Source organism: Rhizopus microsporus (assembly GCF_002708625.1).
Source record: "Rhizopus microsporus ATCC 52813 unplaced genomic scaffold scaffold_21, whole genome shotgun sequence".
NCBI lineage: Eukaryota > Fungi > Mucoromycota > Mucoromycetes > Mucorales > Rhizopodaceae > Rhizopus > Rhizopus microsporus.
This window is the reverse complement of record NW_019671936.1, coordinates 51,241-76,273: the sequence shown is the minus strand read 5'-3', so window position 1 is coordinate 76,273 and position 25,033 is coordinate 51,241. Positions and strand designations below refer to the sequence as shown.

General features: G+C 36.3%; 12 protein-coding genes across 12 annotated transcripts; 6 read left to right on the top strand and 6 right to left on the bottom strand.

The window, feature by feature from the left end:
* Positions 1 to 1,233: 1,233 nt before the first annotated feature.
* On the top strand, positions 1,234 to 1,687 carry RHIMIDRAFT_267645 (uncharacterized protein; the record flags this gene model as incomplete). Its single annotated transcript, XM_023612010.1, has 2 exons — positions 1,234 to 1,333; positions 1,404 to 1,687. Coding segments are annotated over exons 1-2 (151 nt in total), but the record flags the coding sequence as incomplete, so codon positions are not given.
* Positions 1,688 to 1,782: 95 nt separating this feature from the next.
* RHIMIDRAFT_315852 (uncharacterized protein) lies at positions 1,783 to 4,948 on the top strand. Its single transcript, XM_023615025.1, has 9 exons — positions 1,783 to 2,049; positions 2,107 to 2,313; positions 2,373 to 2,606; positions 2,656 to 2,758; positions 2,808 to 2,914; positions 2,969 to 3,151; positions 3,201 to 4,284; positions 4,333 to 4,394; positions 4,452 to 4,948. The coding sequence occupies exons 1-9, from the start codon at positions 1,870 to 1,872 to the stop codon at positions 4,818 to 4,820; spliced, it is 2,529 nt and encodes an 842-aa protein (XP_023462455.1). The 5' UTR covers positions 1,783 to 1,869; the 3' UTR covers positions 4,821 to 4,948.
* Positions 4,949 to 5,052: 104 nt separating this feature from the next.
* On the top strand, positions 5,053 to 6,222 carry RHIMIDRAFT_247453 (uncharacterized protein; the record flags this gene model as incomplete). Its single annotated transcript, XM_023610411.1, has 6 exons — positions 5,053 to 5,343; positions 5,397 to 5,445; positions 5,502 to 5,611; positions 5,672 to 5,872; positions 5,921 to 5,995; positions 6,046 to 6,222. The coding sequence occupies 6 exons, from the start codon at positions 5,053 to 5,055 to the stop codon at positions 6,220 to 6,222; spliced, it is 903 nt and encodes a 300-aa protein (XP_023462454.1).
* A 269-nt stretch (positions 6,223 to 6,491) lies between these two features.
* Positions 6,492 to 8,076, bottom strand: RHIMIDRAFT_207575 (Gpi1-domain-containing protein; the record flags this gene model as incomplete). The annotated part of the gene is made up of 6 exons (XM_023606993.1): positions 6,492 to 6,656; positions 6,793 to 6,938; positions 6,992 to 7,106; positions 7,155 to 7,631; positions 7,679 to 7,793; positions 7,850 to 8,076. 6 exons carry the CDS (start codon positions 8,074 to 8,076, stop codon positions 6,492 to 6,494), a joined length of 1,245 nt encoding a protein of 414 aa, XP_023462453.1.
* On the bottom strand, positions 7,888 to 9,171 carry RHIMIDRAFT_69633 (uncharacterized protein). Its single transcript, XM_023615574.1, has 4 exons — positions 8,744 to 9,171; positions 8,636 to 8,690; positions 8,336 to 8,585; positions 7,888 to 8,255 (listed from the first exon to the last, which is right to left on the bottom strand). The coding sequence occupies exons 1-4, from the start codon at positions 9,117 to 9,119 to the stop codon at positions 8,115 to 8,117; spliced, it is 822 nt and encodes a 273-aa protein (XP_023462452.1). The 5' UTR covers positions 9,120 to 9,171; the 3' UTR covers positions 7,888 to 8,114.
* Positions 9,172 to 11,346: 2,175 nt separating this feature from the next.
* RHIMIDRAFT_294851 (DUF1766-domain-containing protein) lies at positions 11,347 to 12,444 on the top strand. The gene is made up of 2 exons (XM_023614127.1): positions 11,347 to 11,802; positions 11,855 to 12,444. The coding sequence occupies exons 1-2, from the start codon at positions 11,376 to 11,378 to the stop codon at positions 12,409 to 12,411; spliced, it is 984 nt and encodes a 327-aa protein (XP_023462451.1). The 5' UTR covers positions 11,347 to 11,375; the 3' UTR covers positions 12,412 to 12,444.
* A 563-nt stretch (positions 12,445 to 13,007) lies between these two features.
* On the bottom strand, positions 13,008 to 14,456 carry RHIMIDRAFT_267620 (uncharacterized protein). Its single transcript, XM_023612009.1, has 3 exons — positions 14,370 to 14,456; positions 14,223 to 14,317; positions 13,008 to 14,154 (listed from the first exon to the last, which is right to left on the bottom strand). Exons 1-3 carry the CDS (start codon positions 14,426 to 14,428, stop codon positions 13,418 to 13,420), a joined length of 891 nt encoding a protein of 296 aa, XP_023462450.1. The 5' UTR covers positions 14,429 to 14,456; the 3' UTR covers positions 13,008 to 13,417.
* Positions 14,457 to 16,204: 1,748 nt separating this feature from the next.
* Positions 16,205 to 17,977, bottom strand: RHIMIDRAFT_241253 (MFS general substrate transporter; the record flags this gene model as incomplete). The annotated part of the gene is made up of 9 exons (XM_023609543.1): positions 16,205 to 16,455; positions 16,504 to 16,602; positions 16,653 to 16,754; positions 16,810 to 17,110; positions 17,159 to 17,235; positions 17,287 to 17,341; positions 17,395 to 17,541; positions 17,588 to 17,874; positions 17,926 to 17,977. 9 exons carry the CDS (start codon positions 17,975 to 17,977, stop codon positions 16,205 to 16,207), a joined length of 1,371 nt encoding a protein of 456 aa, XP_023462449.1.
* On the bottom strand, positions 17,838 to 19,435 carry RHIMIDRAFT_69569 (CDK-activating kinase assembly factor). The gene is made up of 6 exons (XM_023615573.1): positions 19,354 to 19,435; positions 19,211 to 19,299; positions 19,005 to 19,157; positions 18,882 to 18,955; positions 18,343 to 18,829; positions 17,838 to 18,291 (listed from the first exon to the last, which is right to left on the bottom strand). Exons 1-6 carry the CDS (start codon positions 19,420 to 19,422, stop codon positions 18,165 to 18,167), a joined length of 999 nt encoding a protein of 332 aa, XP_023462448.1. The 5' UTR covers positions 19,423 to 19,435; the 3' UTR covers positions 17,838 to 18,164.
* Positions 19,436 to 19,903: 468 nt separating this feature from the next.
* Positions 19,904 to 20,757, top strand: RHIMIDRAFT_247449 (signal recognition particle, SRP19 subunit; the record flags this gene model as incomplete). The annotated part of the gene is made up of 3 exons (XM_023610410.1): positions 19,904 to 20,175; positions 20,233 to 20,380; positions 20,437 to 20,757. 3 exons carry the CDS (start codon positions 19,904 to 19,906, stop codon positions 20,755 to 20,757), a joined length of 741 nt encoding a protein of 246 aa, XP_023462447.1.
* A 160-nt stretch (positions 20,758 to 20,917) lies between these two features.
* RHIMIDRAFT_241250 (uncharacterized protein) lies at positions 20,918 to 21,211 on the top strand (the record flags this gene model as incomplete). The annotated part of the gene is made up of 3 exons (XM_023609542.1): positions 20,918 to 20,949; positions 20,998 to 21,062; positions 21,117 to 21,211. The coding sequence occupies 3 exons, from the start codon at positions 20,918 to 20,920 to the stop codon at positions 21,209 to 21,211; spliced, it is 192 nt and encodes a 63-aa protein (XP_023462446.1).
* A 117-nt stretch (positions 21,212 to 21,328) lies between these two features.
* Positions 21,329 to 23,364, bottom strand: RHIMIDRAFT_207589 (uncharacterized protein; the record flags this gene model as incomplete). The annotated part of the gene is made up of 4 exons (XM_023606995.1): positions 21,329 to 22,090; positions 22,140 to 22,583; positions 22,637 to 23,129; positions 23,174 to 23,364. The coding sequence occupies 4 exons, from the start codon at positions 23,362 to 23,364 to the stop codon at positions 21,329 to 21,331; spliced, it is 1,890 nt and encodes a 629-aa protein (XP_023462445.1).
* Positions 23,365 to 25,033: the final 1,669 nt, after the last annotated feature.

Sequence of the window (25,033 nt, the reverse complement as noted above, 5' to 3'; positions counted from 1 at the left end):
TAATATTTATTCACTTACGGCGTGATTTCGTACTGGTACGTTTGTGCCAAGAGAGAAAAAGGTAGCTTTATGTTTACATCGCATGTCTTTTTTACTGCCCTTGCTTGCTATTAACTTTAAAATATCCTTTTTTTATTTCCAATGAAAAAGCCCTATATGATGATGTTAATTTTTGATCTGGTTATCTTATCTGTTCAGGCTTAAAGATGAAGTAAAGGGTGCGTCTAGTTTTTATAGTTTTATGAGGACTTTGTGTTCATATGAAACACAATTAGTACAACTGTGCTTGACAATACTAATGTTACGAAAAGTTGTCTACACACTTTGACGACTCGGTTGAGCATGTACAGTCAACCTAATGAACCCTGGTAATATTGGCAATGAAAGTCTAAGGTTAAAGCTGCTGTATAAAACGTCTCTTGCTGCTCTCATTCAGTGCCTCGCTTCCATTGACGAACAAATGATTACAAGTCAGCGGTCGGCATCATCACCCAAAATGTACACGCGGTAAAAAAAAAAGAGCTACAAAGTGTGTGTGCTATTGCGTGTTTTTTTCTTTTTTTCTTTTCCTATTAGGCAAAAGCAAGAAGCCCTGCTTATTATTTGCCCTGTGAAAGAAGGGGGCTTTCAAATGCCCTTTGAGTTTACACACTTTCATAACAGCAGGAATAATTGGTCAGAGTGTTGCTTATGACCGGCTTGAATCGGCTGATTAGACTAACTGAGGTTTTGCCGATATTATATCTTCAATTACCGTGTTCCTTTTTTATTTTTATTTTTAATAATAGATATTTTGATGCTTTGTATAATATTATATACTATTCTGATGCTAACTTAAACTTGTGTCCCAAAATAGTAAGCATCTCATATAAGGCGGTTCAACTGTCTCCATCTTTTCGTTACATGTTAATATTTGACTACTACAAGGAGATCGTTATGTTTAAAAGTGATGCCTCAGGACACCTGCCGAGGTTTGGGCCATAAGCGCGATATGAGTATTTTATCTATATGTTTTTGCATCGTCTTCATAAAAAGGGAGCGCATACAACAAGTGGTGCTTTAGATAATGACACGCTCCTTAATTTATATTGACCCCCTTTTGGCGAATGGGTGAAATGCAAAATCCTTTACTCAAGATTATATAGGCTGACGCTTTCAAAACATCTTTTCGCTCGCCTTTGATTTTTTACTTCCGCACCAGACGCGTGTATATGTAAAGGTTTACTTGAGACACGTTAGGTTTTGTCTATTTTCTGGGAGCATTGTTGTCACTCAATTATGTATGGTACTCATTACATTTGCTATCATTGGACTGGAATATGACTGATACAAGGTAATGATGGTGCGCCTCTTTTTCGTTTGCTCAGTTTACAAACATGCATGTCTGTTTTTACATTGAATAGGCATAAGAGTCTATCATTGGAAAAGCACACTAGCACATATAATCGTATATTATTCTTGATTTTACAATATCTAGGTTACATAGGGAGTGTATGTGCAGTACGCACATGGTCAGGGCCTTTGGATCGACCTAGTGTAATCTGACTTTGTTTGTTCCATAGCAACTGATTGCATCCGGGCAGTTTAGGAAGATGCAGCATTAATACAGCGAGTAGACAAAGTTGCCAAAGTATGGCTAGAATTGAAAAGATATAAATCTTTTCATATATACACTTTTATATTGCGATAATAATAATAATCAAGCGGTGTAAAACTATCCGTTCCTGACACAAACGTGAGTATCCTCCGAGAATTGTATAAATAGCTTTAAATCTCCGATCTGTAAACACTAACAAAATTATAGTTCCTGCTTTATTATTTCTCACTTTCTTTTTCTTTTGTATTTTTACTTTTTATTTTTATTTTTACATGTTTATACTTTGCTCCTTTAGCCTTGATCATCAACATGAAGAGCTTCATGATCAACTAGAGTTATCACATCCTCAAGCGATATATTCCTACTCAAACAACGTCATAGTTTTCTCAGGAACAAAAGATGCAAATGTTCAGTCTATTAAAGCTGACATTTATAGATTTCAGCCCACTGAAGCAAGTATACTTAGATACTTGTTGTTGTTTTTTTATTTCTAAATATTTATTATATAGGTATATGTATCCATCAACTCTTTATACCCAGGATTGGCTTATAAAAACATTGCTCGACAAAAACTACATGATCAGCTTGTAAAAATAGCCATTGACCATCAGATTCATATTACTGTTGATTATAACCAATTGACGATCAAATATGTTGGACCTATCGACAAAGTTGAAAAAGCGCGCATAGATACATTAATCTTTGTCGATATACTAGTAAATACAATCATTGTCACAGTTGACTGTATATTCTAAGAAATTTTATATGTATATAGACCGGATTATGTTTAGAAAGCATAGAAATACCCTTTTATATGATAAATATTGTAGGAAGCAAAAGATATAGTCAATATACATCAATTATGGAAGAGACTGGATGTAGTATTTATTTACCGTCTATTTGGAATCATAACAATATAACCCAACAAAGTGCTGTTTACATCACTGGCAGCACAAGTGACACTGTGAATAGAACAATAGGATTAATACAAAAGCTAGTCTCTCAAAAGGTTATAATTCTCTTTTCTCTTTTTTTATGATAACTCAAATGTTTGATAGATCAAAACAACGTGTAACTCAAAATCAACATTAAATCCACAAAAGAGGGATTATATTTTGCTTTATAAAAAGCAAGAGTTAACCAAAATAATGAAGGAGAATGGTAAGTGATGTAATTCTATCTTTTTATTTTTTTAACATCTTTACTCTAGGCTCGTTCATATCCTTTTCTACTTTTGGCTCTGACCAAAACAATGTTCAAGTCTATGCTGAGAATTATATCAATGTAGAACGTACACTCCGATCCTTAAACTACCTTGTACGTAATACCATGTGTATATTCACGCATTTGTGTAGTAATGACCCTCTTTAGGCAAGTCATGTATTCCAAGTCAGTATACAATTTTCAGTCCCACAATCAAAGGACGCAATAGGTCATCTATTAAAGGATTTAACCTCTCATACCATCTACCACAATAACCGTCTAATAATGACTGGCTCAAAAGAGCAAATTCAATCTTGTATTCAGTATATATCCAAGTTATCCTTCTTACAAGTAAGTTATTATTCCCTTAAATTATCTTGTCCCTCATATCCGAAAAAAGGAACATCATGAGTCCACGACGTTTTCTATCGAATTGGCTGTCGATCAACGCGAATTTATCAGTGGAAAGAAGAATGGCAAGATCAACAAGATCATGAAGACTTGTGATACTCAAATCGATTTTGACTCATTTAATCAGTTCAACTTTTTGATAACTATAACCAGTAATGTTTTCTCAAAGGCTCAAAACGGATTCGATTCCCTCCAAGAAGAATTACCAGCAGAGATATCATTCTATGTTCCTGAAAGCTGTCATCGCCGAATTATTGGCGTAGCGGGAAAGAACATTCAAAGGGTCATGAAGCAGTATGGCGTATACGTCAAGTTCTCGAGTCACGAGGAACTTGCTACTTTTGGTGGTTATTTTGAAAATGAACACAATGTGATTGCAAGAACCCCTCAAAAAAACAAGGATAGTCTTCAACTCTTGAAATCAGCCATCATGAACTTTATCACGCTTCAAAAGGACAGGGATCATACAGCCGAGACAGAGTTTGTTCCTTATTATGCTCAAAGATATTTACTGCATTTTAGTGGGAAATATCTACGCGAAAAGGGGAGATTGTATAACATCAAGATTGTTTGGCCTGAACGAAACGGAACAGATCATGTGCTGATTGTTGGACCAAAGGCTCACATTAATGACATGCGACTGAGAATACAGAGTCTTTTGCCGCAGCAGATTCAAATTCGTGTGCCTGCCTCGGTCGCATTAGAGCGTATATTAGAGTCGGAGGAGATTGAAGAATTAGACAGCAAGATTTTCAAAAAGACAGGAATTTACTTGATATTACCAGAGCATATCGTGCCTCTAAAAGAGACCACTTCATCTTTCTTGATCATTGAAGGAGGTCAAGGACAGCTATCAGCACTAGATAGCAGAGTGCTTACCTTCAAATTCTGCTTTGATTATAACACAAAGCATCAATTACAGCAAGCCAGGACTATGTTTGATGCATTCATGGGAAGTCGGTTCGTTCCTTTGGATGATACTTTGCACAACGTCCTAAACGGCTCACCCGATCCAGAAGATATGCGACACATTAGTCCTTCTGTAATGCACCTTATAGATCACCCTGAATCATGTAATATTGTAAATATCTTAAAAGACGTATACTAAACCCCATACATAGATGAACACACTAGAAGAAAAATTGTAAATGATAATCATAAGCTCTTTCAACCTTGGGGAAATGTATGTTATATGAACAAAGAGAGAGAGAGACAGGATATATATAACCTCTTTTTATAGGCTCAAAAATCAAACAATGGCTTTCATATGAACGGTCTCTATGATCCATACATGATTGACTCTGATTACCCAAGTAGCAGTTGTAGTAGCAATAGTAATAGTAGCAAAAACCATTTTCAATTCATTCCAGATTATACGCCTTTTACCATGAATCACTATTCTAGACAAAGAAGCACTTCACTCTTGCCTACAAGCAGCAGCAATGGTAATAAATACTACCCATCTGGAGATTACTATGTGCCTTTACTAGGAAAGATACCTTCAAGCTCTCTAAGTACTCCTATTCCACATCATCATCATAACAATCAAGCCAATCCATTATTGCTTAATATGCATCAGCAGCAACAGCAAGGGCGATTCAACCCGTAGCTATTTATACCCCCCTTCCTTACCCCCACATATAAATATACATACCTATTATATAAATATATATACACAGAAATAGATGACGTTGCTATTTGCAATATTCTCAAACATCCTTTGAAAATGTTGTTAATAATCGCTTTTATTATTGAACTTTTTTTTTGTTCCGTTTGACAGCAAAACCCCCCTTTTTTTTTAAAAGTGACAGCGTTCAACTGTTTCCTTTTTTTTTTAATCAATGAACAATAGTACAAAGAAGCGTCTTGCATCTCCTTCAGCAGAAAATCCAGGACCAAAGAAAATAGCTCGACCATCCATCGTAGCCACAAAGGCCTCACAGGCTCGTGCTGATGCTATACGTGCAGCTCAACGATCTGCAGCAGCAGCGGCAAATGGAACAGCATCTAAAGTGCATCGTAAAAAGCCAGAGGATAATAGCAATAATAACAGCAAAAAAACACCTACACTAGCAAAGTCATATCATACAAAAGCCAGTAGCTTGAAACAAAGACCTGCTTGGGATTTGAGAGTAAGGATATAACGTTTGAATAAAAGGCAGATATAAACATTGTTGTCATTTAGGGGAAAGTAACAGATATGACACAATTGTATAAACTTAATCTAGAGAGATGTAAAAAGAAAAAAAAGCACAAGTAAAAACCCAAGGAAACTCACTGTCTATGATAGTGGAGGAATTGAAGAGTTTTAAGAGAGAATTGGAAATTGTCAAGGAAACAAAAGAATCCGAAGAAAAAGAAGCCATACAAAGAGCAGCAGCGCTTAGAACAGAGATTCAAGTAAGAAGAGGAATTATTGTTGCTTTACTTTGAATAATCAACCTAATAAGTTTTACGTAGAGCTTGGAGAAAAAGCATATCAATGATGTTGAAGAATTGCATAATAAGCATCGTATCGATTATCAGAAATTAGAAGATGAAAACTTGAACTTTTCTCGTCGATTAACAACAAGAGATATTGAAGTCAGTGACGCAAAAAGGAAGTTGGATCTATCCTTAAAGGAACTGGAGCAAATGAAAGAGGACAATAAGAGATTAAGGGTAAGGTCGATCTAGTAGTATTCATACATATGCTTACTTATATATCAGGAATCACTCGATAACATGTCAAATGCTTTCAAAGAAGCTGAAACGGAAAGGCAGACATTAAAATCAAAGATAAATGTGAGTTGTTTATTATTGAATTGATGTTGTTTATTCATTCTTTTGTTTAGAGAGCAGAAATGTCTATTTCAGACCATGAAAAGGAGATTGAAGGAATAAAGAAAGAGATTGAAGCATCCAACAGTATAATACAAAGATTACAATCTAAAGTAGCAGAAGCACATGCTGTAAGGGATAGGCTATTGAATAAAGTGAAAGATTTGGAAGAAAGCAAGAAAGGTACTTAATATATTCATTATCTGAAAAGAGATACTCAACCTTTCTTTATTGTAGTGAGACGCGAAACCATGTAAAAAAAGAACATATATTCCCCCATTTAATGCATAAAATTACCCCCTTCTTCATTGTTCATAAGTAAAAAGATTTGACATATTTCTTTTATTTATTCGGATTTCTTTCCCTCACATATGCTTGATATAAATGTTTGCCAAAGGGCTTTTAAAGAAGGTCTACTGGATATCATTAGATTTTAGTTTTATAGTTACTTCTGTTATGATTACCGTGTATCCGGAAGCATTGGGTACTGTAGTTTTGGTGTTGGCTTGATAGGCTCACCATAAAGCAAACATTTGAACACATAGGCCGAGAAATAGTGAGCACTTAATCTCTTCCATAATAACATGTACTGAAAAAATATGGCACTCATCGAAATGGGCAAATTCTATAGTTCAAATTGAATACATAGATAAATTTAAAATAATTCACCAACTTACGCGCATCCAAAGATAGGTTGCCCTCATACTGTCCCTCTGTAATTCAAATGATCTTTTGGGAAATTCTTGTAAATTAAATGTAACAGTAGCTCGTTTCCTTGGCAGTTTCTTGGTTTTTCTTAGGGCTGGTTTATGTTTCTTTTTTGTCAATGATATCCACAATTTATAAAAGATGGTATGCTGCTTTTGTGCAAAGTAATCTAAACTGAATATATGAAATTGAAGGCCACCTATTATACGTCAATAAAGAGGGCATATACATGCATATATATTCTTGTTTTACCTGGTAATCTATGGGGGTCTTTAATCCTAAGCATGATGGCGAACAATGGGAAATGGTTAAAGAACGCGAGTACTGTTTCCATTATCGCTTGCAGAATTATGATGCCAACACGACCCTACGATTACATTATTATCAATCGCTCTCTTTCATTTCTATGACTTACTAGAGCAAAGGTTAGATAATATACAAATACAGTGGGGAATAGAAAGGTTAAAAGAGTAAAGAGACTGGTGCCTAGCAAGAGTTGATCCAAGTCATAATCGCACGAATCAATTCTATTACGAAGAACATTCTTTTTCTTGCCACGAAATAAATTGAATAGAGAATAGAGAATAACTAGCTGCCAATTAAATATTCGCGCTGCTACCATATAGAAACAATAGATGTGTAGAGTCATGAATGCTAAAAAATCCGAAGATAGAGAAATGAGCATCGTCACTCCAAATATACCAGATAGTCCAATAGCATGGATGATCTGTGGTGTGAATCGTTCAATGGCTTGAGGGCAGAGCGTCCACAAGCGAAGAAGCCAGAGAAAGAGTTCGCTCAAGAAATAAGCTAGTTCTTGGTTTAATTTTAGGCCTGCGGGTGATTCCAAGAACCATGATACCATCGACTCTAGAGATTTGACAGTGTATTTCTATTTCTTTATATTAGTGACATAATATTACTTTGTTGTCTCATTACATTTAATATATCATGAAGCCTTTCAGCTAATACATATTTATTTGCAGTTAGAAATGAACCTAGAGCAATACCAATGATGATATCATTAGCAACTAGCCACATGCTATTGTAAAAGCTATATAATAAAAATGAGTAAACAAAATGATGATGATATATACATATATATTCAACCTTATGTAATGGGCTCTTGCTTTTGCTGTATTTGCCCAGTTCTGTTTTCTGAGTAAAACGTATTGCCTTGACCAAAAGAAGAGTTGCTGTAGTCTTAAATCTATTTGCTGGCCAGCTGCAGATAGATCTTTAAAGGCAATGCCATTTAATATCCATGGTGGTAGATGTAAATTAAGTGCTTGAAGTGTTGCCTCAGCTAATGTCAAGATCAAGAATAAAAAGCACATGGAACATAATGTAATCCATTTCTTGATATAATACCCACTTAACCATTTAAGACTAGACATAATAACACGAACAGGAAAAATCCAGAAAAGGTGCAAGTAATATGCAAGGCAACCAAGTATGTGACTTTGACTGGTTTGTTTGTGTTTATGCTTGAATGGTAACTGTTGCATACCTTGTTCTAAGAAATAAGACGAATTTATCTAACATTCCCATATTAGATACACACAGACATAATGTATATGTCCTATAAGTTCAAACCTGGATCAGGACTTTTTCAAGGTCGGTCGATGTCGAACCTCTATCGCTACCATTCAACTGATGGCTATAGTGCAATATGTGTTCTAAAGCCGCGTGTTTCTCTGGTGTTTGTCTGGGGGTATTGTAAACTGATATGTCTAGTTCTAAAGGATTTAGGGCTAAAAATTGTAATCTCTTTGGGTTTGGCTGATCATAAAATATAACTTGATATTCATTAACTTTAAACTTCTCGTTATTCATATACAAAGACCTATCACTGTCCTTAGTTTGAATATCTATTTTCGTTACATGTTTACCTACAAGAGTATTGGCATATGATTATTGGTCAACTGAATATTTAGCCATATCTTTTGCTCTATTGTCGAAATGATTATTAATATTGTATTAAGTCAGATTGGTTCTCTTTACCTTGAGTGCCTGAGTATTTGCACTGTTCCTTCATAGTCGAATATCCAAGAATTTTAGGCGGAACGTTGCACACTTTGTTGATATGTACAAACTGTTCACCAGATACTCGAAATTCACTCAGATACTGTTCTAATTCCCTAAGCTTAAAAAGAGAAAAGGGGGAAATAGAGAGATGGAGAGAGAGAAGAGGTATGATGAGATTAAGTGGCATTGATTTGATCGCGCAATCTAAATAGCTTACTTCGACATTAGGTACAATTGAAGCGACGCAGATGTCATTTGATACATTATACCAGCCAATAAGATAACCATATTGACATTTAGGTGAGCAGAGGTGTGAGGGCCAAAATATCTTTATGGCATCATTAGTTGACATTTACAGCATCAAACAAAATGAAAAAGTGCCTTATTTGAGGACACGGAACTGGACTTTAATTTTATAGACAATGATAAAAAAAAAAAAAGAATACAAATATTTATTGATAATGTTGTGATGGCACAGCAATCTCAAACAAAGTATATATTCTAGAAAACTGTAACGTCATCAAATAAAAAGTAGCTGTGAATCCATGTACCTGGAAGGCTAATGCATATGAGAGTTTATTGTGATCTAAGGTAGATTTCAGAACAACGACATGCGTATCTAGTAAACAAGTCGATGGGTATCCATAGATACCAGGCGTCTCTAGAAATGATGAATTTTCAACAGACTGTCGCTTGTAGTGAGCGTCAAGCAACGGATCACGGCAATAAGGTTTCACAGTATTAATCAAAACGGATGTCTGCCCTTCCGTCAGAATGACTTCTGCCAGCACCTGAGACCCACAATATCGCAACTGAGGGTATCCAGGTCAATCCCGATTCAGAATGCTTGCGTATTCATTGATGCATTCCTCATGATAAGTTGCAGAAAGCTTTTTCGCTGCTTTAATAAAAAAAAGAAATTAAAGGATGTTTTTATAAGCGGATCAAAAAGTCATACCTTGTTGATTCAATGTGCTCGATGAAGACATCACTGTTGATAGCACTCCCCATACAAGGTGAAAAAACACCAGATCAAGGTCCGCCGCTGGCTTCCTCCGCGTACCAGGCTCACTCGGATTTTGGAGCAAAAGTGATACGGTGCGGATGAAAGTCAAAAGACCAGCTTGCTCGCTTCCACATTCGTATACGATAAGCACCCATCGGCTAAGCTTTGCGATCATCAGTTTATCTTCTATCGTCTATGAGTCAGCTGTAACAGCATCGCTCGAAGCAAGAATGGCTTGTGAATGCGTTATCAATTTTCGCTTCTTTTAGGGCCTAGGCGTGTTGTTAATATTTAAAGTTGCAGACGGAGTATGATGTACGACCTCATTTGGTAACGGGCTATCGTCTTCTGAAGCATCTTCGCCCTCATCTTCCAAAATCTTCTCTGGTACATACGACTCCTGCGAGCTTGCACAGCGATGGCCTTTTAGCCTCATGCCAAACTATGCCTAGTCAAGTGAAACTTGAGTCCACCAGTTGTTGATAAGGCTTTGTCGCAAACGGGACACACGAACTTTCCCTTGAGCTTTTTGACGGACAACAAACCTGTGAATCGCCTATTAGTCAATGAAACATGCACATTACTAAAAAAAAAAATCACTTACTTTCACCTATATACATGTTGTCAACATGCCTGTTGTATTCAACCTTTTATTTGAAAAAAAGCAGTTAAGTCGACAACATGCGAATTAGATTCTTGTTGAAAAGAAGTAAGGAGTACCATTAAATACGCCGTGTAAGCGTTTTATAGTGGAAGAGAATCTATAGCTGCTATTTATATTGATGTCGTCAGTGTAAGATTATAAAGTGTTTTAATGGTTTACATCAGACACGTCAATGCCAATTGTAGTTGTGACCCTTCAGTGCGGGCTTCGCGCTGTTTCCAAGTTTTACATTTTAGACGAAGAGCTATTTTTGAAAAGTTAATTTCATGCCTGAAGAACAGTTTTCTCTCTTGGAGGCTACAGAAATTAATTTAATTGGTATTGTTAAGGGCGATCAAGAAATAAATGAGATGAGTATTGGGGGTAAGCATAAAAGAGTACAGTCTTGATCAAATTAGGAAGGATAAATAAATGAAATAGCCAAGTCCCTGAGCAAAAGAATAAGGGAGCCTGTGATGCCTTTGAACGATTCATGGTTCTTTCGCCTAACACACTCAAACCACCTATCAGCAATGGCAGCTTGAACACACCTTCAACGTCTACACTCACTCACATCCCCCTATTCGAGGGCCTTCCAAAACTAGAGAAAGCTTGCTTCTCAGCTCGCCCAGTTCTTTGTAGAGTTTGTCTGCGTCAACCAATGACCTTTCGACCTTAGATTCACAAAAGATCGTTATTCAGACCACCCTTCTTGTCCCAGCTAATGTTTCATATAGTTTTGTACTTTTAACATGTCTCTGTTTGTTTTATTTTTGACCCCACGTCTTTCGATCTTATCATAATGCTTCAAAGGAATCATCCAAGCGGCGCTACCATTAGCCCCTTCCTGAGCTTGAAGACAACACCATTTAGTATGTCGTTTTCAAGTTCATCACTGTGACTTATAAATAAACTTTATTCGACTTTTATGCCCCTTTAAAAAAATAGTAGATTAAATAATGCTCATTACCAACACTTGCATCCGAGCAATCATTTTAGGAATTCCTAATCTTGGACAATTATTTAGAGTCAATATCAAGAGACAGGTTCCTCTTTGCTCTCTATATTCAACTAAATCGGCCATTGAACCGATCAGTAATGATCTATCCCTGATGACACCATTATCAGAAATAGCGCCACCTCTACGTCGTGTATACAGGAAACGTGTACAATGTTGCGCAACAAGCAAGTATAGTGGAAAACGCTGTACGAAAATGGTACGCTCTATTCCTTCAGCCGCTCACTTGGCTTTGTGTTCCCACCACAGGTCCTTTGAAAGAAAAGCTTTTGCAGAACAGCTTGAAGAAACAGCATTGGACAAGGATCAGCCTAGGTTAGGAATCAAGAAGAATACAAATAAAAAATTACTACTTGATTGCTGGGATGGTACAATAGAAAGGATGCCTTTACTTAAAAAAGGGAATTAATGCTTTAAAAGTATGGTTAGGAGATCAAACATGCAAAAGGACGAAAAAAAAGCTGCTTAGGGAGATGATGAAGCCATTATCAGAAAAAGACAAACCAGGATTTATTTATGCCTACTCTATAGACGAAAGCATAACTGGGCCACAAGATAAATTTGCGTACTTCAAAATAGGAAGGACAATAAACTTACACCAAAGAATGTCAAACGTAGCAAGGACTTGTAGGCATGAACCAGAGGTCATAGAATCGATTCCTAGCCTACCGAATACAGGGATGCAAGATAAGAACTTGAAAAATAATGCTTTATCTAGTTGCCCCATTGTCCATAGAGTAGAATATTTGATTCAAATAGAACTGTCTAGTCTATATAAAAGGGCTAATATTAAGTGTCCTGTCTGTGGCATGCGTCATAGAGAATGGTATGCAGTTGAGAGAACACTCGGTGAAGGCGGTAAGCTAATGACTAATCAAGAAATATGGCAAATACATCTGCGGCCCATCATCTTACGCTGGGTTCAGTATGGCGTTCTAGTATCTGCTCTATTAAATAAAAAAGCCAACCACAGCTAGTTTAATCGAAGCCTAAAACAACAAAAGATACTTGCGCAATATACTATCTTTATTCTTGTTTAGACTGTCTTTATTTATCCTTTTATGCTTCGACTTGACCATTTACATCAAAAAAGCATGACTAACCGATAAAATACGTGTGTGCAATAGAGCTCTCTTGTGAACACATAATTTGTTTATTTTCCAGATAAAAAAAAAGATTCTACAGAACGATTAATGATGTTTGAAGGAACAGATAGATGGTTATTAATTCGAGAATAATACTGAATCTAAAAGGACAGACAAAGGTACACTTTTGAATCAAAAACAATTACAAGCAATTTTCCCAGAACCTACAACCTAAAGTTTAAGATTTCCTAAAGAGAGAGTTACAATAAAATAGCAGACGCAATAGAATGAAATTGTTGCAGAAGTTATTGGGCATCACGTATGTTCTTACAGATTAATAATTCTACTGGCTCTCTTTCAACCATCGAGGATCATGGAAACCTTATATCACTAGCAAGAACACAAAGCAATTTCCTAATATAAAAGAGGCTATTTCTAAAAAAACGGTTGGACGCTCATGTTACATGACTTTGGCTTATTTATTAGATAAAAGGTGCTTTATTCAACTTGTCATGACATAATCATATTATTCTGATTCGTGATTAAGATGGGTCAAGATAGCAATCTCAAAATAAAAGTTGTTAAGCGCACGATCAAGCGCCCTTTCTTGACTGGTCTTGTTACAAAGCAATAAAGTGCGTATGGAATGCATTTTTAGTACTTATTTATGCCATTTATGTACTTGACTTCAGTCTCTTTAGTAAACTGATTTTGTCACACGAGGCGTTCCTTTAGGACAAGGTTACCGATAGTCTCATTGGGATAAGGGATAACATAGACGTATGCTTAGCATATATCAGGGATGATTTAAGGGGGTAACAAAGGATAAAAATATACTTTACTAGGTCATCTCTGGGGATGAAGTAATGATGGTATTGCTTTATTTTATGTTACATGGTCACCAAATGAGTATGTCTGCTTGATTGAAAGCATCTTTACTGCTGCTTGGTTCTGGTTGAGAATGCATCTGTAGTTTTTGGTAGAATAAATCGTTACTTGGGGTTGGAAACACTTTGTTGCTATTTTCATGAGACCTAATCATTTCCATTGTTTCAAACCAAGCCAAATCCATTTGTTCTTTTAGTCTATTTTTCTTGATGGCCTTTCTTTTAGCAGCTGCTACATCAAGCCTTTCTTTTACTTCATCACGTTGTTGTAATTGTGCAGATAGGAGTGATTTATTTTTTGTATCGCCTCGGTACATAGTTGTACTATGCTGGTGACTATTGTCGAATTGTTCTTTCAGTGTGTAATGTGAGCTAGTGGTCATCTGAGGTTTCTTTTGATAATGACTAGGAGGCTGTAATATATTAACAATAGGCTGGTTACTATCGTTAGAACACTTTTCTTCGGACTGTTTCCATGGAGATGGTGATATGGATATTGGTGAAGGATAAAATATTGAACTATGCTTAGCTGCACCATTTTCTGTTGAATCAAATAGTGGGCTGTTGACTAGAATGGTCAACCATTCACGGAGGTCATCTTTAGGCTCGCTAGTATTCTCTATTGAAACTGTTATTTGAGGAGTCGGTGGCAGTGTATCTTTTATCTGTTCAATGGATTGATCGTGCTCAGCTATAGGATGTGTCTCATTTTGCTGATTTTCTGTCTTTTTATTCAATTCTACAGAATCTATAGAAAGGAGAGTAAGATGCCCTCTCAGCGCCTTGGGTAACCCCTTTAGATTTCATATGACCTACTTGGGCTTATCTTTTTGACTACGCGGCTGAATACTCTATCTTGTTGATTCTTCTTGTGAAATAATTGACTCAAGTTCTTTGCTGCCTTCTTACAGCTAATATAAAGAGTGTTTAAGGGATTGGTTGATAGTAAAGTTATCCATGTACCTTTTGCCTAGAGAAAATGTTTTCATAGTGCTAAAAGGTGAGCTTAGGTTAAATGACATGATCGAGTGTAAAAAGAAAGAAAATGGGAAAAAAAAGGTGATTAATATACGCGGGAGAGGCGGAGGTAGTCCCGAATTTTTAAATATGGCTATTTTCGTAGCACATTAAAGAAAAAGATGATCAATTCCGTAGCACCCCCACCATTCACTATCTTTTCCGGATTCCTCTCCATTAGAATTTTTGGAGTTCCGGCTATTGAAGCACTTTTAACCTCCGTTAACGAAGCACAGTTTTGACAGATGAAGCCATTCAGGCTTTTATTCCGCCATTGAATTACTACCATATCACGCAAAACCCTATCAAAGAATATATTTATAGCTATGGTGTTCGTTGAATGTTTGCTCTCTGTTTTCCACACTGTACCACAAAGTCAGGGTGTAGTACCTGTGTCATCTAACAAAAATACTGAAATGCACTTATCTTGAATGTTTCGTTCGTGAGAAACTTTCTTAGACATTCACAGATTGTTCTTTCACTTCATGTCAGTCAATGTACAAGAAAATTCAAAAAAAATGTAGAACAGACGCAATGACTAGGGAGTTTAGTATATTATTTCAGCTTCTGTCATTTAAACCACAAAGAACGGCTCGTCGGAATGTTTCCTAGTAGCCTGATGATTACCAATAAAATAAACGCGTCAAAATAAAAAAAAAAAAGTACTAAACCAACCTTGTCAGTAATGTGCGTAACAACAGTTTTGAACTCTTTTGCGTGGTATGAAAAACCGGATCAAAGCGTCACTCAACCGGGCTGTTTAAAGGGCCTGTTTGCGTTATTTCATGCACTGCTGACGATGTACTCAAAATAAACAACGCGCATCTTGTTATTCAGCATTTTCTACTGTAAAATGGGAACTTGTATCTGAAAACAAGAAAGGACGTACTTTAATTAGAAGTCATCCGGGTATATATCACCTAATTCGTTATGTCAGATGATTTAAGCATGCAACTTAAAGAAGACTGATGGTTGCTTTTCTTATTTATAATATGCATTTTTATATATATATAATGATGTAAAGCATAAATTATAAATAAATGATGCATTAAAGTTTGTTTATCTTGAAATGTATCAATAGCTGCTTTTATTAGAAATAATACAAAGATTTATGGCAAGCTACTATTGCTAACGATCGATTGTCAATTTAAGTGTGACCAAGAATCAACTGTCTAGTACATTAGTGACCATAGTAACAGTAGCGTAGTAAGCGCCTTTGGATCACAACATATAGTTACTTTACACCGCATGCTTTGTAGCAAATTACGAGACTATTTTATCCGACCTTTTTTTTCTTTCTTTCGTTCTTTCGTTTATTCAATGTACAATGACAGCATGCTTTCATCACTAGTTGATGAGCTTATTAAAGAAAAAAAAAAATACCAAGAATCAAGTGAGTTATTAGTGACATGAGAGCTTTTGTTCATTCCTACCTTAATGCAGCTACGCCATTATGCAGCTTGCCTTCTTTGACAAGAGCTTGTCAACTTTAATAACCTGTCCTAACTTTAGATTGGACCAATCAAAGTTAACCTTCGGGTTATCTAAATACTACTTTTACTTTTTTTATTAAAAAGGACTGCCCAAGTACGTAATGCCTTCTTTAATCAAGAATGAAGAATGCTTCTTGCCGTTTCCTTGTATAAAAATTGACATAAAATGAAGACTTCTCATACTTTTACAGCAAAGACGTTCCTTTCCTATCTACACAAGTCAATTACTACAATATTTATACTTTGGGAAAAATAGGTAGCTTTATTAATATCTATTGTCTAGTTGGGTTACATTTTTGTAGAGATGCCAGTGCCTGCAGACGCCTCTGACCGATGTAACCTTCCATAAAAGAGGAAAGAAAGAATGACAATTGTCCCAGCAACAGAAGCTTCAAAGATAAGAGCCTTGTCCATATTATCTACTGGTACCCCATTCGCATCACGGAGTGCATCCATGACGACAACAAATATAAACCCAAATGTTTGTGCTCCTTGCCAGAGTAAAGAGCTTGTAGTAGCATCAGCTACTGGGAATGACACTGAAAGAAGTTATTTCTTTTTGTCAGCTGACGAACGATTATGCCTACCTTCTGTGCTAAGCTCCATTACAACTGGTACTAAAAATGATAGGAAAAATTGATTAAGAGTTAATGCAAATAAAATTGCAGAAAATGAATCAGGGCGAACTATCCATACAATATCAGTGGCTTTCGCTTTGTATAATTTGTTAGTATACCAATGAAATAAAAGGACAGATGAGTTATAAACACCATAGGGGAAGCCAACCGAAGAAAAAGCTTGTACTGCTTTGTCATATCCAAGACAGGTCCAGCGACGGCTACAAAAAAGGAATAGAGTTAATCTCAGATGGACGTCCCCTGCATCTTTCTTACAGCATCCTATTGTTCCTGCAAAAAAGGCAAAAGCATTCAAAGCACCTGCCTCCTTAGTAGTATATCCATGAGGTGTCAGTATCTGAGTACATAAAGTACAGAATGCAATACTTAAGCCAACATTGAAACTGTGGATGAAAAACAGTATCCAAAAGTTAATATTTTTGCATAGTATCTTTATGCCTTCAATAAAAGGAGGGCGATCACTTTGGCTGATGTTTGATGGTGGTGTTGGTGGACGTTCTGGCATAAATAAAAGCGGCACGAATATTATCAGAGCAAGTCCTGCCACCATGTTTAACTTTAAGCCGTTAATCTCTACAATATATACAAATTCTCATAAACTTACCACCATTGGGATATAAGTTTCATTTACCGTGACAGCCGGTATGACAAACATCACTAGAATAGCACCATAGTTTGACGCTAAAAAAAAATTTAAGGCATTTTGAATTACTACAAGTAAACTTGGTTTACCAACAAGCATTCCAGCCGTTGCACGTAATTTTTCTGTAAACCAAGTGGAAGCAAACTAGCAAACAAATTTTAGATCTTCCAATACTATTTGCGTGCCTCTGCTTGTACCATTGTCATGATATTAAGAGACAAAGGGGAGGCTGCTCCTCCGACAACTTGCCCAGCCATAGTTATCATAAAAGACGGCGTGGGTAGCTTTACTGCAACACATCTGATGACGCCTCCTAAAGTACAAAGGAAGCCAGAAGCTATGATCTACTGTAGAATAAGCATCCGAAAGTTTCTGTTGGAAATCACTTACGGAGCGTTTGACACCTAGTTTCTCAAAAATCCAGCCTGTGAAAAAGCTAAGAAAGACATAGATGATACACTGAATATTCGCAAGCCAGTTGACTGCCGAAAGTGAGATGTGATAGAATTTTCTTGTCGAGTCGGGTATGACGCTGAACGTGTATTGAAAGACAGAAACTGCAGTTCTGACTAGCACAAGAAGGAATAACGAAACCCAAGCCTGAGGATAGGTTCTAAACTCTTTAGGAGCATGTCCATTTTCATCCACTGTCGCGCTGCCACATGGTAAATTTGTGTCTTTTACATGCTGATTATTAATGTCTTTGATTTTCTAATGAGCGTTTATACCATTACCACTTGATGTGGCCTCCTTCGGAAGTTTTTCTTCTGACGTTGACATGTAAATAAAAAGAAATGTAGAGAATAATCTAATCAGTGAACGCTCGTCTCATAATGAACTCATTGACAAAGCGGTTAGGTGTAATCCAAATATTAGTAATGGCTAGTCTAGAAAGGGGGAATAATATAGTCTTATAGTGTCCCCTTTGCTTATTTAATATATGCACAATGCCGTAATGAAAATTTATTTACATGTATTCAACTGGTTCACATAGAATTCCAGTATATGTGGAAATCAAGGCGCGTTGATGAGCAAACTTGGCTTGGTATCCACCAGCCTTCGCTTGCTTGTTAGTGTTGAGATAATCAGTAGAACTATAACATATAAAGATTAGAATGGATAAAGCTTGTAAAAGAAGAACTTACGGATCCAAATAACTTTCTCTAACTGTAAAGTCAGTAGTGTATTCATACTGTAAGTTCAATGGATCAAAGTTTCTTGCTTCTGCTTCTCTCATTTCAGCATCTGTGTCCATTGCTGTTGTGATCCATGAAGGCATAGACAACCGTGAGGATGGATCTGTTTGAAGCTGTACACGAGATAAAGATTTTTTTAAGGCTGATTGACGCGCTTGAAGGATAGCAGCAGCAGATTTGTTTGTGGATGCCAGTTCTGCAATTAACTCAGCCTTTTCTTGTTCTTTTAACTTTCGTTCTTCTTCCAGCTGTTGTAAATACTCTTCTCGCTTTTGTTCCTTTTCATGTTTTTCCAGCTCACTTTGATAACTTCTAAATCTCTGCTCATTGACGTTCTTTGCTTGATTAGCTGCAATACTTTCCTTGTTTTCCTGTTCATATGCAGCAATTCTTGCCTCTGTTTCCGCCACGTCCACCTCATTCATTAAATTAAATGCTAGAATATGTTGGTGATATTGAATGACTATATATCTATACAAATGACATACTTATATCTTCTACCATTTCTAAATAATCATTATATGCTCTTAGACTTGGAAAATCTTCAGATCGCTTGTTGAATCTAGTAATAGTAAGTATCTATTACATATCTTTACGATGATAATACCTACACTTTAGCCACTCTCTTACGTATACGAACTTCTTTTTCTACAGCTAAATCCTCAAAGATTTGAGACATGAATTGATTTTTTCGTAGTATTTGTTGACATATAGGACAAGGTGCAGGGCCATGACTGAAAAGTCTATCTATGCATGATTCACACCTTAATGAAAGGAACGTGTGAGAGAGTACATTCCATTTAAACTTGTAGCTTACATTTTATGAAAGCAAGGAGAGACCAAAAGCTTAAGATTAGGTGTTAAATACTTGTCACTCTTACACACAGGACATTGGGCATCTTCTTCCTAGTAATGTCGAAGTTAACATAGTGCGCATTATGCTTTCATTCGTTTATTTACTTGAAAAGAAACAACAGAAGAGCCTGTCTTTCCGATCATCAGCGTCTGATTCTTCAATGTGGTTGTCATATTTATGCTGCGAATGCAAAAGAACACAGCAATTGAAAATAGCAGGTGGACTTTTTTATACTGGATTTTGCGTAACCTTTGCGTAGTTAAATTTTTCTAATTGGCATGCTTATTCCAAGAAATGAATCTTTGGGAATAATGCTTTGCAGAATTCTTTATTATATATTTCATTTATCACACTTGTATTATTTGAATAATGATAATACAAGCAGATTATTTCAATCGATTTATGCATTTATATTGTTCTATTTATTTTTCAAAACAACTTACTTGATCTAGTAGTCTCTGGTGTAGCTTATAGTATATATGTATACATATTCTACCTGTATAGTTACTGCCTCTCTCCATATATAATATTTAGTGCTTAATGAAATAGGCAAGTAGAGCTGGACTATTTTTTATTTTTATACGTCAAAGAAGTATAAAATTAGTGTGACTGGTCAAAGCTTGATTTCTTTCTTTCCTTGGAAATCATACCAAAATGTCAATGCTCAACAAGCTAAAACAGACTCAAAAGAATCCAGTCTTTTTAGATGAAAATGAAGACATGGACGTTGACAACATGGACTTTCCTCTTCCTACAGAATCAAGTTCATCTACACCAGCTGGAATGCCTAATTTTGCAGAACTTCAAAAGATGATGCAAAATATGTCTACTGGAGCAGCACCTACACCTGCACCTGAATCTGACCACATTGCTGTAGCCACTGGACCACAAGGTGTTCGTAGACTAAGTCCAGAAGAATATAAAGAGTAAAGCAAGAAAAAAAAAGTTTAAAAGAGTACATTAAGAACCATTTATATTTTTAGCTGGATATGCGTTTATCCATGTTATATTGATGCTGACAAGTCTGTACAAGAGGGAAGAAAGATTGCAAAGGAAAAGGCTGTTAGTAATCCTCATGCTTACCATATGGCATTAGCAGTGCAACGCTTTGGTTTAACAGTTGTCTATGAGGTAAAGAGAAAGAAAGAAAAAAAAAGGCAGAGTTATTTATTAAACAACATTGATAGAATAAATGTCATCCAAGAGACTGGGCAAATGTTGGTCGAGTTCGTGTACAGCTGAAGACTAATGATAGATTTTACTGTAATTCAAAGATAACAAGCCGTAAGCAGCTATTCTTGGCAATTGCTGAAGTTTTACCCGCTGTACAAAAAGAAAGCAGTCTTCCCAAGACAATTACATCCCCCTTGACAACACTAGAAGACGTTGATGAGCAAAGAAAGGCTCAAGGTTTACCTACCTTGTCAGAAATGCAGGCAAATAACCCATTAGTACCACAACTACCTGCCAAACCTAAAAAACAAAAGATTAAATATGTACGTGCTTAAATAAAACCTTGCTTTATAAATAAGTGGATAAAAAAGATGCCACACATTTACCAAAATATCTCTTTGCTGTGTGTGTGTGTATGCTGAGCTACACTTTTCATCAGTTCCCTAAAAGATCGCTGCCAATGAAATTTCAATTTTTCTTTCCCTTGCTTTTGTAATGTCAACAAAGTTATCTCCAGCTGGTCGAAGGTAATTATAGATTATGAGCTGTTAAATCAAGCAATTGACCATTTGAAGGTTGGCAACGATCATTGTGTCAGCACCCTTTGTTGTGGTAACAACTTGGATTCTTTATAAAAGAGGTAATAATAATTCGGAATTGAGAAAAGAGAGATTAACAATTTCTTTATGTATAGTTGTTTTAGGAGAAAAGCCACGAGTATCTGACGGTCATGCTATTCGTCCGATGGGTGTTAGAGAAAGAGATGAAAAAGATAGCAAACTTATCTAAGTGAATATCAGTCATTAAGAAATCAGTGTATACATTATTAAACAGCATTATAAATATGTAGAAAATACAGCTTTATGCACCTTTTGGGTTATTATGTTAAGAAAAATGATCTTATTACTACAACTTGTTCTCTTTTGGCTTCAATAGTTCAATAATTAGATCACCACTTTCTACCAAGTCATTCACTTTAGCGTAAATATATTTAACATTGCCTGATACAGGACTATTGACAACAGTCTCCATTTTCATTGCACTTATCACATATAACTGTTGGCCAACCTGCACTCTGTCGCCTTCATTTACATTAATTTCGACTAGCATACCAGTTAGTGGCGCACCCACTTCTGCTTGATGACGAGAATTCGCTTTTCTACGCATGGTAGATGAGATGCCTGATTTTTTAGTAATCGAAATAGATAATGGTTGCTTATGAGTTGAGGCTTGAGTGATGGCTACAAGTTCATCTGGGAAGTTATTGATAAAAATAGAATCTATCTGTAGTGAATGAACAGCTGCTTCTTCGCCATCAGCTATTTCAATATTGAATGCATCTCCTGGCTTAAACTGTACGCTTGAAGGTACCGTTGCTGTAGTAGCAGTCTCTGTGTCTCGCTTGTTAGATACCATTCTTTTTCTCTGTTCATCCAATTGAGCTGTAACTTGGACCAGACTATCCATTTTTTCCTCCAGCGTTTTTACATGTACTTGTGAAAGACTATCGCTAGTGAAAGTGGTATCTGATAGAACCGCAATCAAGAAACTAATATTTGTTTCAACTCCAGTAATGGTGGTTTCTTCAAGAGCAAGCTTTAATTTGGAAACTGCATCCTTAAACGTTTGACCGGTAACTATTATTTTAGCAAGCAATGAGTCAAATACCTAAAAGACAAACCAGTAAGGACTATAAGCAGACAATTGTGAGTTGTACTCTTACGGGAAGAACAACACATCCTGGATGTATCCATGTATCGATGCGAATGCCATGTCCAAGCGGGAAATGAACTACTTTAACTTTGCCTACCGAGAGCATGTTATTGTTTAATGGATTTTCGGAAACAATACGAGCCTGTATGGCAACTGGTTGTTTGGGAGAATAGATAACTCCTTGAGATAGCCCTAAATCAGCCAAAGTGTCTCCCAAAGCTATTCTTATTTGAGCCTGAACTATATCAACCTGTGTAATCTGCTCCGAAATGGTATGCTCGACTTGAATACGAGGGTTGACTTCAAGGAAATAGAACACGTCACTGTCTGGCAGAACAAGAAACTCTACTGTTCCTGCTGAATTATACCCAATATGGTGGGCCAATCGAATAGCTGCTTGATGGATGGAGGTACGAAGCTTGGGAGAAAGGCATGGGCAAGGTGCAACCTATCAAAGGAGCGTGGTTAGGCGTTATATAGAACGGATTAGTTCTTTGCTACCTCTAACAGCTTCTGATATCTCCTCTGTATTGAACAATCTCTTTCAAATAAGTGAATGACATTGTTTTTATTATCTCCCAAAATTTGAACTTCAATATGCTTGGCTCCTATGACAGCCTTTTCAACAAATACTTGCTTAGAAGGCGATTCGTTTGTGCAGCGCGTTAGAGCGTCAGGCACTTCCTGGTCGGAGTGAACTATGCGTATACCTCTTCCGCCACCTCCGTCTCTAGCTTTCAGTATCACAGGGTACCCTCCATTATCCTCAGCAAATTGGACAACTTCTGTAGACGATATTGACTGCTCTATACCGGGAATAACAGGAATTCCGGCAACCTTTGCCACTTGTCGAGCCGAGACTTTATCACCCGCCGCTTTTATACACTGAGGTGAGGGACCAACAAAGATTATTTTTGCCTTCTCGCATTGTTCTGCAAAATCCGCTGATTCAGATAAAAATCCATATCCTGGATGAATGGCTGTAGCATTAACCCTGTTTTTATTGTTAGAGATATGCATATATACATATATATATACCTTTGAGCTACTGTAATAATCTCCTTAATATTCAAAAATGATGATATCTTCACGGATTCTGTTGCTTTCTGGCAGTGACTTTTATCTTGATCATTTGTATATACAGCAACTGTCTCAAAGCCAAGCTCAGTTGCTGACTGAATAATACGTACAGCAATTTCCCCTCTATTTGCTATCAGTAACTTGACCATGGTTATTTATGGATAAAAAGACGTTATTCTTTTATTTAAGCTTGAAAAAATGTTTGTGAAATGTTTGGACAAGTATGGGAAAAGGGTTTACTTAAGCTCGAAAAGAATTGTTGTTGTAATATTAAATCTCAGACGATGAAGGGGAACAAAATGACCTATATTTTTCACTTGAATATTGCGTTTGCCTCTAGTGGGTCTCTTCGTGCTTCAGCTTGTATGATAAATTGTGATATGAGAAGTTGAAAGTATGTTGTCTCCATCTTTCAAGGCTAACCTTTTAAGTAAAATAGCACATTTAGAATAGCAAATAACGCATTGACGTTCTTTTTGAGGGATTATTATCTTTGTTATACGATTAAACAGTCTTTTATTTACAATTAAAGCCTCAAGTGGGTGCACGATAATAATATATCTTCTTCGCCCGAGGCAGGTCAAAAAAGAATGAAGAATTGGCAACTAAAAAACCCTTATGATGTTACTGGGTGTTAGTAAGGGGAAAAGGTGTTAGTAGTAAGGTTAAAAATAAGTTTTATAAGTAGAATTTGGTATTGTAGTGACCACCAGATCTTAATATAAGATCAATATAGAGCAATATAATGCTAAGTCTTGTGAGATAAAGTAAAAAAGTAAAATAAAAATGTTGTTAAGCAATTGTTGCTTAAGATATAAGATAAAATAGAAGTTATTGTGATCTGAAGATAAGATGATTCTTAGATGATTCTTCGATATTGTTTATTTCATGGATAATTTTGGGGATATTTATACTGTTTATATAAGTAAATATGCAATATAAAATATATAATAAATGATAAATGATAAATGATAAATGATATATGATATATGATATATGATAAATCATAAATCATAAATCATAAATCATTAAAACTTGCATTGGACATGCAGAGTATAAGATACCAAAAAGGGTATCAATGAGATCAAGGGTAAAAAAGTTATTGAAGAAATGATGTTGGGGCAAGTGTAAGATACACTAGTGAGGACAACGAGGAAGCCAATTGAGGAGCTTTTGCCCAAGGTGTGGGGGCGAAGAAGGTGGACACTTCTGATGATGGAAGTAGTCAAGTTCATGAAGAAGAGCGCATATAGCTGGCCAACGAATGGTCCATGGGAGAGCGGCTTGAAAGGAGCGTGGTTTCTTTGAAGGTAGCATATTCAAAAGGAAGGATAATGGATCTGAAATTGTTTCGGGCATCATAAGTTAATCTTTGTTATACAGTATTTCCAAAAATTATTGACACTGATGCCAAGAGTAAAATTCGCGTTCGTTAAATTCTATTGTCACGTAAACCATTGGCTGATTTCGCTTGCTGACAAATTGAATGTCGTATATGTAGGAGCCTTGTCGTACAAAGTATGTGTATATGAAGCACGAAAGCACCGTTAGCTCTTTTTTTTACTTCCTTTCACATTAAAAACCGAGTATTACAATATGAGCTTTCCAATTTTCTACGAAGACGGGCACGGCAATGCAGTTGATGAATACGGTAGACCTGAGCGTATGGACTATATCATTGACGAAGAGCGATATGCTTTAGAAACAGTTAGTTCACACACTCAGTATTTGCATAATCAGCCTCAGGAGAATAATTTCGATGTAGGCTTTGTGGCAGATGAAGATGCAAAAGATGACCCAGATGTTTGCATGAAGGAG